The 14,137-nt window shown below is 37.8% G+C and overlaps 1 protein-coding gene across 1 annotated transcript in view; it reads right to left on the bottom strand.

Annotated features, from left to right (window-relative positions):
* Positions 1-14,137, bottom strand: part of DNAH8 (dynein axonemal heavy chain 8) — a 406,635-nt gene that overhangs the window by 194,965 nt on the left and 197,533 nt on the right. Inside the window, 6 exon segments of the mRNA XM_049765310.1 lie at positions 6,930-7,167; positions 9,064-9,204; positions 9,304-9,545; positions 9,663-9,909; positions 11,915-12,076; positions 13,653-13,787. Coding sequence (XP_049621267.1) covers positions 6,930-7,167; positions 9,064-9,204; positions 9,304-9,545; positions 9,663-9,909; positions 11,915-12,076; positions 13,653-13,787 — 1,165 coding nt within the window.

Raw genomic sequence — 14,137 nt, 5'->3', positions numbered from 1 at the left:
CAACTTCCAATTGAAGTATAATTTGAATACCATACACATAAATTGAATTTACCACTGTGTGTTGTCTTATCGTTTTATTAAGATAAGAAACTAGCATAACTCAATTTCTCTGTTTAATTAAAACCCTAGAATGGATCTCAGGATAAGGGTTTATGCCATTCAATACCAGAAGAGTCCAAAACAACAATCTTAGATAAAATCTTATAATAAAAGGAATAAAATTAAGACTTCTGGGGATGAGAAAACACTATTAACTCATTAGAAAGTTCATTAATAACTTTCCTTATTTACATGAAAGTTTATAATTGTAAAAGACTCAGTGACTCTTTGAAAGACCATAGTTAGTATAGTGAGTTAGGTTCTGATCTTGTACTTGGCTGACCTTAGTTTGATCCCTGACTCTATATTCAGTCCATCTGAGCACCACCAGCAGTTATCTCTTTGCACAAAGCCAAACTTCTACAAAAAAAAAAAAAAAAAAAAAAAAAAGCTGGCACAAAATTCCATGACAATAATCTATCTCAATGTCAATGGACTAAATGCACCAAGAGTTAAAGAGAGGTAAATGAATTTAAAAAATTGAATCCAGTATTCTGTTGCCTGCATGAAACACATTAGACTAATCATAGCAAAAGCAGGCCCAAAGTCAATAAAGTCAATTCTTTTTTTTTCTTTTTTTTTTATTTATTTAAACACCTTAATTACATGCATGATTGTGTTTGGGTTTCAGTCATGTAAAGAACACCACCCATCACCAGTGCAACATTCCCATCACCAATGTCCCAAGTCTCCCTTTGCCCCACCCGACCCCCGCCTGTACTCTAGACAGGCTCTCCATTTTCCTCATACATTCTCATTATTAGGACAGTTCAAAATGTAGTTATTTCCCTAACTAAACTCATCACTCTTTGTGGTGAGCTTCCTGTGGTGAGTTGGAACTTCCAGCTCTTTTCTCTTTTGTGTCTGAAAATTATTATTACAAGGGTGTCTTTCATTTTTCTTAAAACCCATAGATGAGCAAGACCATTCTGCGTTTTTCTCTCTCTCTCTGACTTATTTCACTCAGCATAATAGATTCCGTGTACATCCATGTATAGGAAAATTTCATGACTTCATCTCTCCTGACAGCTGCATAATATTCCATTGTGTATATGTATCCATCTTTGTCCCTTACAACCTTCCTGAGTATAAAGTTTGCATTATCTGATATTAGTATGGCCACTCCAGCTTTTTTAGGGGTGTTGTTTGCTTGGATAATTTTTCTCCAGCCTTTTATTTTGAGTCTATGTTTGTTCTGACTATTCAGGTGCGTTTCTTGTAGGCAGCAGAAGGTTGGATTGAGTTTTTTGATCCATTTAGCCACTCTGTGTCTCTTAACTGGTGCATTTAGTCCATTGACGTTGAGAGAAAGAATTGTCCTGGGATTTAACGCCATCTTTATTTCAAAATTTGGTGTGTCTTTTGGGTAGTCTTGTCTTAGATTAGGTCTTTCAGTTTTTCTCTTAAGACTGGTTTTGTGTCTGTGAAGTTTCTGAGCTGTTTTTTCTCTGTGAAGCCATGTATTCTTCCGTCAAACCGGAAAGTGAGTTTTGCTGGGTATAGTATTCTGGGTGAAGCATTCATTTCATTCAGTCTTGTCACAATATCCCACCACTGCTTTCTGGCATTTAGTGTTTCTGGTGACAGGTCTGCTGTAATCTCAGGGAAGCTTGCTTGAACATGATTTCCCCTTTTGATCTTGCTGTTTTCAGAATTCTGTCTCTATCTGTGGGATTTGTCATTGTGACTAGGATGTGTCTTGGGGTGGTTTTTCTAGGGTCTCTTTTGGTTGGTACTCTTCGGGCATGCAGGATTTGATCACATATATTCTTTAGCTCTGGAAGTTTCTCTTTAATGATGTTCTTGACCATTGATTCTTCCTGGAAATTTTCTTCCTGGGTCTCTGGGACTCCAATGATTCTTAAGTTGTTTCTGTTGATCTTATCATAGACTTCTATTTTCATCTGTTCCCATTTTTTGACTAATTTTTCCATTGTCTGATCATTTGCTTTAAGTTTTTTGTCCAATCTCTCCTGCTGTATGGTATTGTTATGTATCTCATCTTCCACAGCACCAAGTCTATTCTCAGCTTCTGATACCCTGTCCCAGAGCTTATCCATTTTGTCATTCACTTAGTTTACTGACTTTTTCAGTCCTGTTAGTTGACATGTTATTTCAGTTTAGAGTTTTGTGATTTCTGTCTTCATATTTTCTTGGTTCTTATTAGTGTTCTGTTCCACTCTATCCATGGTTTCTTGGAGTCCGTTGAGCATCTTCCATGTTGCTAGTCTAAAGTCCTTATCTGAGAGGTTGATTAGTTGGTTGGTCATTATCTGGTCCTCAGAATTGTCATCTTCATTTTCTATGTCTGATGCTGGCCTGCGTTGTTTCCCCATTGTCACACTTGTATTGTGGGTTTTTCTACGTGTTGTGGTGGTATTCATTGTCTATATGATGCAGGCAGCACACTCCTCTGGCTCCTCCCTTTCTGGATGGGCTGACTTGCCTCTAAGGGAGGGGAGTCCTCCGTGGATGAAGCCTCACACTGGGTCAAATCTTAGGCTTGAGCATGCAACAGAGAAGACAGTCCAGAGCGAAATGTTTGCTTCTGTGATATAACACCGTTCTTAGTGTAATTTTTCCTTCTTGTTGCAATGGTGTTTTTTCCTTAGAAAGAGTGCACGGCCGCGTAGCGAAGCGGAGCGGCCGTGCTCCGCTGGAGCCTCTTTTTGCGCCACTCGCAAGAGTTTCACGCAAGAGGACAGTAGACAGACATAGACAGGTCACACTCACAGTTTTTCACAGTTGGGCCCCACTGGGCCGGTGTACTTTCGCGGATTTTCCCCGCCTGGTGTCACACACAGGGAGCCGGCTTTTGCAAAGCTTAGCTGGTTTTCATGCTCTGTAGTCCCTCCCTGAAAATGGCGTCTGGGCGAGCGAGGTTTCTGGAGCCTCTTTTTGCCCCACTCAAAGAGTTTCACGCAAGAGGACAGTAGACAGACATAGACAGGTCACACTCACAGTTTTTCACAGTCGGGCCCCACTGGGCCAGTGTACTTTCGCGGATTTTCCCGGCCTGGTGTCGCACACAGGGAGCCGGCTTTTGCAAAGCTTAGCCGGTTTTCATGCTCTGTAGTCCCTCCCTGAAAATGGCGTCTGGGCGAGCGAGGTTTCTGGAGCCTCTTTTTGCGCCACTCGCAAGAGTTTCACGCAAGAGGACAGTAGACAGACATAGACAGGTCACACTCACAGTTTTTCACAGTCGGGCCCCACTGGGCCGGTGTACTTTCGAGGATTTTCCCTGCCTGGTGTCACACACAGGGAGCCGGCTTTTGCAAAGCTTAGCCAGTTTTCATGCTCTGTAGTCCCTCCCTGAAAATGGCGTCTGGGCGAGCGAGGTTTCTGGAGCCTCTTTTTGCCCCACTCGCAAGAGTTTCATGCAAGAGGACAGTAGACAGACATAGACAGGTCACACTCACAGTTTTTCACAGTCGGGCCCCACTGGGCCGGTGTACTTTCGCGGATTTTCCCCGCCTGGTGTCGGTGTACTTTCGCGGATTTTCCCCGCCTGGTGTCGCACACAGGGAGCTGGCTTTTGCAAAGCTTAGCCGGTTTTCATGCTCTGTAGTCCCTCCCTGAAAATGGCGTCTGGGCGAGCGAGGTTTCTGGAGCCTCTTTTTGCCCCACTCGCAAGAGTTTCATGAAAGAGGACAGTAGACAGACATAGACAGGTCACACTCACAGTTTTTCACAGTCGGGCCCCACTGGGCCGGTGTACTTTCGCGGATTTTCCCGGCCTGGTGTCGCACACTAAAGTCAATTCTTTAAGCAAAATACTATCTCAAAAAGCCTGGATTGGCCATAAGATGACATATGCCTCAGGCTCAATAAGTTGCAAGAGACATAGAAGGCCATTTATTAGTAATAAAGAGAAATATATCAGAAAAAATTATATTATAGGCACCCAATGATGACCAGCAAAATACTTAAAACAACTACTAAAAGGCTTGAAGAAAGATATCAATAGCAACACAATAGTAGCTGGAGACTTTAACACCATTCTATCACATCTAAGTAGATCAACCAGGCAAAAACTCAGCAAGGAAATACTGGCTTTGAAGGAAGAAATAGAAGAGAGGGGCATATATATATATATATGCAATATATAAAACATATATGGCTTTTTATCCACCAAAAGCTGAATACAAATTCATCTCCAGTGCATGTGGTACATTCTCTAAGACAGAACACATGCTGGACCAAAAACATTATCTCCACAAACACCAAGATGATAGAAATTTCATGAACTATCTTCTCAGACCATTATGCATTGAAAAAAGAAGCAAATTTCAAACAGAAAATGAGTAATAACTCTAACACGAGTGGAAATTAAACAGTTTGCTACTGAACAACCAATGGTCAGAAGGGAAATCAGATTTCCTAGAAAAAAAAACACAAGAATAAGTTCATGGCATATCAGAATCTGTGGGACACAGCAAAAGCAGTATTAAGAGGAAGGTTTATAGCTTTGTAAACATTCATCAGAAAGGAATAAAGGGCCTACATCAATAACTTGACTGCACGGCTTAAGAGATCAGAAAATGATTGATAAAAATGTTGATCACCTGGAAAAGGAAGGAAATAATGTAACTTAAAACATAAATTAACTAGATACCCTAAAAACACAATCTAAAAAAAAACAATGAGAGCAAGAGCTGGTTTTTGAAAAACAGAAATCAATAAAAGATTAGCTAGTCTCACAAAGAGAAATAACTTTAATAAATGACCCAGAAATAAAGCAGGTTAGCATAATAGACATTACAGAAATTCAAAAGCTAATCAGATTACTTTAAGAATCTTTATTTCACAAAATGATAGAACCTTGCTTAAATACATTATCTTAAAAAAAAAAAAGGAACAGCTTAAAAACAAAGAGAGAACCTAGAAAAAATTGGATAAATTCTTGAACTCCTACTCCCAAGGTTAAACCAAGATAATTTGTAAATCAAACAGATTTCTCACTATCAAGGAAATTGAAATGGTCACAAAAATTTTCCCCAAAACAAAACTCAGAAACAGATGGATTCACTAGTAAATTGTTTAAACAATTAGAGAGGACTTACTGCCGATCCTTTTTAGGCTCCAGGAAATTGAAAAACAGAAACACTTTCAAACAGTTTCTATGAAGCTAGCATGACCATGTACCAAAAGCAAAAAGGAGAATTACAGGTCAATATTCTTGATGAACACAGATGAAGATATACACAACAAAATACTAGCCAATAGAATCCAACAACTCATTGAAAATATAATACACTAGGACCAAGTAGTATTCATCCCAGGAATGCAAGGATGGTTTAATATGCACAAATCAATCAACATAATACATCATATAAATAATAGAAAAATCATATGATCATATCACTAGATGCAGAGAAAGCATTTGACAAGATCCAGCAACCATTTATGATAAAAATTCTTAACACAATAGGAATTGAAGGAACTTTCTTCTATATAATCAAAGCCATTTACCACAAGTCTGCAGTAAAAATACTCAATGTGGAAAAACTAAAAGTCTTTCCTCTTAAAATCTGGCACAAGTCATGGTTGCCCAATCTCACCATTTCTATTCAATATAGTACTAAAAGTACTTGCCATAGCAATTGGACAAGAAAAGAAGCCATGCTCTCACTATACTATATTTAGAAAACTCTAAAGACTCTACCATAAAGCATCTAGAAACAACAGTTTTATATATTAAAGTGGCAGGCTATAAAGTTAACACTAAAAGTCCCCAGTTGTTCTATATAAAAATAATGAAAGAGAAAGAGCTATTTGGGGGCCAGAGTGGTAGCACAGTGGTAGGATGTCTACCTTGAATGTGGCTGACCCAGGACAAACCTGGGTTCGATCCCTGGTATCCCATATGGTCCCCCCCAAGCCAGGAGCAATTTCTAAGTTCCAAACCCTGAGTAATCCTGAGTGTTGCTGGGTGTTGCCCCCCAAAACAAATAAAACAAAAAGAAGAGCTATTTAGAAAACACTTATTGTAATCTTTATAAGGATATTCATGACATTCTTCAAACAAATACCATATTTTTCACTCTGTAAGAACACATGTGACCATAATAAGACACACATAGTTTTTAGATGCTCTCCTCCCCTGCACTCAAACTTCAGCTCCAGGTGGCATTCACTCCATAAGATGCATCTTTTAGGGGAAAAACTGTGTCTTATGGTACAAAAACTATGATAGGTCAAACATTCCTGAAGTGTTTAATATATCCTTAGGAATAATATACCTCCATTAATAGCTAAAGAAATCTTTGGGGTAAAAAAAATGAGAGGCATCCCTTTTACCAATTCCAAACTGTACTACAAAGCTGAAGTAATTAAAACAGCATGGTGTTGGAATAAAGGCAGACCCTCAGATCAATGAAATAGGCTTGAATATAGTGAGACTGAAAGTCAACAATAAGGAATGTGTTTCTCATCCAGATGGAATTCATCTGCTCGCATCTTTCACTATTTTGACATTCCATCAGTTGTTAAACTGATCATTACTATGTTTTACATCAAGAAAAATCTGTTCATTCTGTGCATTTCTTTAAGTGTTAGAAATTATATAGTGTAAAGGTATGGCTAACATTAATGACAGATTTCACTTTTAAGTAAAGTCATTCCAACAGGAGATAATCAGGCCCCTCACTCATTCCTGGCAAAAACCAATATGTTAATTTCTATTATATTACCAATAGGCTCATCAAAAATTGTATGTCCAGTATATAATAATAATTATCTTCATATTCCCCAATGAGGGAGTTCATAAGATTATGTTTTTCTCATTTTATAAAACATCCTTTCATTTCAGGTGTGTCACTTATGCTTACCATAATCAGTGACAAAAAACTCATACATGGTTTCATTAGAGTCTTTTTGTATTTCTGGTAAGCATAGATGGCTTTGATGAGTTCGCAGGAAGACTTCAAGCTTTTCTCTACTGTCTAATTCCAGAAGTGCTCCTAAACTCCACATTAGGCCAAATACAAATAACTTATGAAGATGTTCAACACAGGAAACACCTCCTTCTTCTTTGGAGGGAATTAAACCTTCCAGAAGATTGAGAGACTGAAAATAGTTAAAAACAATAGAGTATAGTTCTATATTTTAGACGGTTATGATAAATTTTTAAAAGCTGAAGAAGAGAGAAGAAAACACATTTATCAGCACATTTAGCACTTTCTAAGTTCTATAATATAGCTAACAAAACTTTAGCTGCAGGTTCAACACAAAGGATAAAAAATGAGGGATCTGTAAGCAGAGTTTATCATCCCCACATCCATACAGTAACATCTTGAAGTCTGTTTCCTAATCTGAAAAAAAAGATACCTTAACTAGACATTTGTTAAGGTAATTTCTGGTTTTAAAGCTTAGTTACTCTCAGATTTTAGATTTAAAAATATATTTCATTTTAGCTGTCATTGGAGCTCAGAAAACTGTGACCTTAGGTAACAGCCAACTATTTGGCAATTAAAGTTTTACTGAAGCACAGTCACACTTCTTTTTTTTTTTGGTTTTTGGGCCACACCCGGTAACGCTCAGGGGTTACTCCTGGCTATGTGCTCAGAAGTTGCTCCTGGCTTGGGGGACCATATGGGACACCGGGGGATCGAACCGCGGTTCGTCCAAGGCTAGCGCAGGCAAGGCAGGCACCTTACCTTTAGCACCACCGCCCGGCCCCACAGTCACACTTCTTAAGGCATACATTGTGTCTAGCTGTCCTTCCAGTACAAAGGAGTGTAAAGTCTTGTAAAGTCCTGGCCCTTTAAGAAACTGCGTTTCCCTGCATCATCAATTTCATCTCTAACCCCATACCACAGTCACCTGCCAGAAAGAACTATTTTGATTCAAGCCTAAATCTAACTAAGGTGATCTATCCCAATATGTTAAAACAAAATTACCTCAAAATAAGATTTTCACTTGGACCTTTAAGTAATTGCTAAATAATTCATTGCTTTTTGTCTTCAGTATTATTTCCAACCTACCTAATTTTATCAACTAATTCCCTTGCATTGAAATAATTGAGAATAAAAACATTGAATGGATAATGAAAATTACCTAGAGACCAGAATTAGGAGAATCCTTAAAAATCTATGATTAGTTATGGTAATTTTCTTTCCCCAAAGGCTAATAAGAAAACTAAAGGTGATGGGGAAATGCTAAAAGCTACTCAGACTCTTTTAAAGGTGCCTGTATAATAGTACAGGGGGTTGGGCATTTGCTTCCATTCCCAGCATCCCATATGGCCCCCAGAGCCTGCCAGCCTTCCAGGAGTAATTTCTGAGTGCAGAGCCAGGAGTACCTGATTGCTGCTGGGTGTGGCCCCCAAACAAAACAATAACAACAAAAATTTACAAGGCTTCCCTCTCTGATAAGTAGAAAAAAATGAGAAAAGCAAAGACTGTCACCCAAGTTTCCCTAATTGCCACAAACTCCTTTCCATTATTCTCTGTAAAACTATATTTTTGTATTTTTATTTTGCCCCCTTGCATTATTCAAAACATTTTCAGGGGAGGTCACTAAAACTGGCAATGGAAAAGATTGATTCTTTTTTCCTGACAATATCTCCACATGAGAAGTGAAAAAGTAAATGTAGTTAAGGAACATGAATGAGATATTTCATTGGTATCAAACTTCTCATCCCTCACAGTGACATCATAAAAATATTTCTATTTTTAAAGAGCACTTTTCATTATTTAAAAAGGGGACTTAAAATAGGGTCGGAGAGATAGTATAGGTGTAAGGTACTTGCCTTGCATCTGACCAACCCAGGTTTGATTCCCCAGTACTACAAATGATCCCTTGAACAATCCCAGGAAAAAATCCCTGAGCACAGAGTGAAGAGTAAGTCCCACATACGCAGTGTGCCTCCTCAAAATACAGTATTGGGACTGGAGTGATAGAGCAATTGATAGGGTGCTTATCTTGCATATGGCTGACCTAGGTTCTAATTCCCAAACTTACTTGCATAATATAATTGCACTCTAGGAGCTGCATTTTTGGGTGAAGGTTTAGTTTCATAAACGTATAGGCGTCCTCAAATACACTATCATACAGACCTTGGAAGACGGTAGCTTCCTGTGCAGTGCGCTTCTTTAGCCAGGCCTGCAGCAAAAACAGAGCAAAAGCAACGTGTTCTCTGGTGAGAAAGTGAACCAGGGCAAGCAAGCGTCAGAGCAAACTCCTGCCCTCTCTCCTTCCCACCTGCATGATGGGCCTCCAACTGAGAGCGGAGCTGCTAATGTAGACCATGCCCATCCTGGACACGGTGGCAGGAGAAGCATTCTCGATATTGTGCACTTCAAACAGGAGCTTGCAAGTGGGGGCCATGGGGATTCGATCTCCATTAGCTAGTGTAAGAGTTTTATTGTCGTCCAACACAGAATTTAGGTTTTCAATCCAAATGGCATCGACGGGACCATCTAATATGAGGAACACGTTTTCACCTGCAAGTAATTAGCAAACACTTATCACTTTACACCAGCAAAAAATGAAAGCAGAAAGTTCAACAAATCATCTGGTTATTTAGAATCTAGCAGGGAAAGAAATCGAGCACCACGAACCTTTTTTAGTTTTTAAAGTCTTTCTCCACAGGGTAGAGAATATCCCATCTGTCCAATCATTGGTGGCAGTGTCCAGTCTGCCAAACATCTGTGGAGCCGTAATGGCTTTCGGATTCATTCGCATTTCTCGATGAGGCCTTCCACATTCTGTTAACGCCTTCATCAGGATTGTTATAACTGTTGTCTTCCCAGATCCACTGGGCCCAAGAGTCATCAAGCCATGACGCACCAGTGATGTCTCATATAACTACACAGAGAAACATGAACAAATGTTTCCTGAACAAACTGAAATGGGTAGTACGAATCTGACATTCATAGACATACATAGACACCATGGGTGAAAACTTTAGAACTTTCTTTTGAGTATGGGAAAGGGTTTTGCCAGCACTGTTGGGAGCCAACAGGATGAACCCAGAGCCTTAATGCATGCACTCCAGTACTTTGGCTCTATCTCTGCCATTAAAATTTAAAACTCTCAATAAGATGTTCGTTAAAATCACTATTTTTCTAGTTAAAAGAGAAAACCGGAGGTGAAAAAATTGGTTTTGCTAAACGGAGATGGCAAATGAGCATCACACGATAAAATTGTATAAGTGACAAAGTAATGACAATAATTACAACGTGGAACCTGAATTAAAGTTTGGATATTAAACGTTTTTAGTTCTGGCCGTTGCTCCTTAAAGTCTGTGTCTGTTTTGAGAGGTTTGATGATGCTAGAGGAGTCATCCCCCCACCACATTCAAACTTTCTCTGCATCAAGTGGAGTGATAGCGGCCCCTGGTGGTGGAAAGTAGCAGCACACCATCCTAGTGAAGATCCTTGTTATAATTTTACTTGCAATCCCCTTAAATAAGGTTTGGAATGAGAATACCTGTGCACGTGACTTATTCAGGGAAGGTTCCAACGAACTGACAAGGGTGGAAGGAGAGTGTTACAGAGATAGGGAAAGTAAAGATAAATGTGATTGAGAACAAATATGCCATTATGCAGAATAAAACCTGGTCCTACAGACTCACATAGGTTTAACAAGCCATCTCTTTACACCTAGAAGCCAAGGGCCTTACATTTCCCACTCCGCTGCCTCCAGTCTATAAAAAGACAGTTTAGAAAGTAAATTCCAGGCATGTCATGCCCTCTGTTTTTGTGCCTGCCGACAAAGAGCCTCCACCTCCTGAGAGTAGTGGTGAATATGAACCCATAGGAGCAAAAACATCAGAAGTCAGAGACCAGTCATGTAGAAATGGTCGAGATTCCAGGGAGATACACTTCAAGAAGAGCTTGAAAAGTGTCTATTCTAATATCCTGTCTATATATAGTTTCTTAATAAAAGTAAGAAGTCAAAGGCCTCATAGATGTTCAGAGGTAGAAAATAAGTTATTCTCTTAAGATGTATTACTATTGTGTTACGGAGTTTTGTATGTCTGCTGTAACCAATAATTTAGAAGTAATTAGCACTTACCATAATATTCTGTTCAAAAGTAAAGTTACTGATACCATAAAAGAACATAATAATTCTAATATCCAACTACTGAAATGACTAATATCTAATTTTTCACGTATAAAATGATGTTTTATGGTTAATTTCAAAAACTTAACTATTGAAATATTTAAATGGTTTTCAATATATGAATGAAAAAATCACTTAAAACTTAGTTATCTCCGTGTAAGATTAAAATATGTGTTTACTACATGTCATATCTTATAACCTGACAAGAATAGTAAGCTAAAAAGCAATTTTTATCTTTTAAATGTAACTTTTAATTCTCTCCACAATTTCAGCTCCTTCATTTTCCAGAAGCCCTGGGAGATACTCAAAAAAATCAAGCTATTGGAAACATAATCCTGTATATCTGCTAAAGCTTCTTTACCAGCTGATAAAGTGGTTGCTGGATGAACGCTACAAAAATAAGTGGGGTATGGGCATTACTACTAGATTGGCATAGCAGCCAGCAAGGCTGTCCCATCTTCCCATTAGAACTTCCCTTTAAAAGTTTTAATGACTTCTATCTTCTTCTTATTGTTCTTGAGACTAAGAACAATAGGAAGAGTGACCTCCACAAATTATTTTCCAATGAAGTCTATCCATAGCATTTCTTTAAGACAAATATATATATATATATATATATATATTTCCCCTATATGTTTGTTTTTAATTGGAGATTAACATGAAGCAAAACTAACATTAAGTTCAAATTGAGTCTTTAACAACACACAATGACTGTTACACCAATCATAGATTTACTTTTGTTTACCTGCACAAGTTTGAGATTCCAAGGTGGATGGTTTATTAAACCTTCCTGCTGCACCTGGTTTTCTACTGCTTTTTGCAAATCCACATAAGTGCTACTATCTAACTGTAATCCTGGAAACAGATCATTGATTAAGCTGAGGAAAAGAGGTTCATCTTCATCGACCTAGGATGTCACAGAAAAAAATGTATCCATTCAGTCAACAAATATTTATCAACTAGCAAGGTTACATATTGAACTTCATTACCAAATAATCATTTACTCTGTTAAGTAGATGTATCTTCTAGAACTTTCTCCTGGGCACCACTACTGGTTCCTTACAGAGCTACATTATTTATGGAACTACACTGTGGAGTAGAATTTCATTCAACATCTACAATCTATTGCTCCAAAGTTTGATATTATTCTATCAAATATTCTGCTTCTCACTTAGGCATATATCTAAGAATATTACCAGTGAAAATGTACATTGTGATAATATTGTTAATATTAATGATATGGAAACTATAACTCTTTGTGACTGTCTCATCCAGCATTGATTGGAAGGCCCCAGCAAAGCTCCATACCATCTTTCTTATAAGTAGTAGAATTGAGTCAAATAGGTCTTTTCTAAGACTATTTCTTTGTAAACTCTGGAGCACTTCTAATTGTACAAGTTTTCCTGAGAATTTTCTAGAATCCTTTTTAAAAGAGTTTCAATAACATCATTCATTACCTGCTTGTGGGTGTAAAATGAACTAGATGAACTAATAGATTGAAAACCATAAAGTCTTGTAAAGATTTGTTTTACCTTTGGAACTAAATTGTGTGTGTTTTCTAAACACATATTCTTTCTTTTTTATTTTTCTTATGTACCTAGATATATTTTTCATAATAATATCTTTATTTAAGCACCATGGTTGCAAACATGTTCATAGTTGGGTTTCATTCATAAAATGTACATACACCCCCTTCACCAGTACCACCTTTCCACCACCATTGTGCCCCATATTTCCCTCCTCCTCCACCCCCTGCTAAACTCATTTTCTAATATGTCATATGGCAATGGGCACATTTAACATTCTTATCATAGAAATACTGTGAGACTCACACAAGACAATAGCCTAAAAAGCTTTTATAACATAGATGCTTTTAGGTCTTATAACTAGAAAGTGAGCTTCAGATGAAGCATTTTATTCCTCAACCTTATCTTCCCAGGTCACAGGCATGTTGCTCTATGGAGCATAGCAAAGTCCATTAATAAATATATCCATGGTTTCATCTCTTGGCTAGTTCAAAAGCATCTCAAATCATGGTGTCAGCAATGTCTATAGTAATTTTTAGTGCATTTTGGGGGGAAATAAATGAAGGTGATGCTCTAAGGGAGACAGTTGAAATAAGCTAGTCTTATCTGGAAAGAAGAAAATGTTCTTGCAGTTGCTCATGAATGCATATTTCCCTGCTTATAATTTGTGTTATATATGAAAAAATGGATGAGATCTGGACCAAAATTTGGAAGCTGAAGCCCTTGGAGGAAATTTATTTTATAAAAATATAGAGAAGATCCATGTCTTTCCCATGCTGAGCATATAAGGCCATGGGGTTTTACCACCTCCTGGAAGAACAATGGCAGCTTTTTACCCATTATTCCTAAAATCATTCATGGTCACAGCTAAAATGAATCAGCTCCCTTTTGTTAGGTGAGTAGAATTAAACCAGGTCAAAATCTTGAAAGACAGATGAGTTTAAAGAAGAAAGATACCAATTTAGAAAGGTTCATATCTCTTAGTCCTCTCATAACAGTGCTTAATTCACTGTCTTCTGGTCTGGCTCGTTTTTGAGCTCCAAGTGTCCTCAATACAGATAGAATATTTCTCAGTCCAAAGTCATAATGAACCTAAGATTAAAATGGAGAAAAATATTATTTAATTGAAAAACTCTGTAGCTTCACTACATACATAATAAAGTTATTCTGTTATACACAGTAGGGCATTTTATATTTTAAAGGGTGACTTTTACTTTTGATGCAAATTATATGAAATAAAGTGGACACATCTTAAATATGCATATACAATAGTTCTATATAAATATACAATAATTAAAATTTTTTGTTTGTTTTTTGTTTTTGGTTCACACCCAGTAGTGCTCAGGGGTTATTTCCTGGCTCTATGCTCAGAAATCACTCATGGCAGGCTCGGGGGATCATATGGGATGCCGGAATTCAAACCACCATCTTTCTATATGCAA

Source organism: Suncus etruscus, chromosome 18, assembly GCF_024139225.1.
Source record: "Suncus etruscus isolate mSunEtr1 chromosome 18, mSunEtr1.pri.cur, whole genome shotgun sequence".
Classification (NCBI taxonomy): Eukaryota; Metazoa; Chordata; class Mammalia; order Eulipotyphla; family Soricidae; genus Suncus; species Suncus etruscus.
Note: the sequence above shows the minus strand (reverse complement) of the source record. Positions and strands in the feature narration are given on the sequence as shown.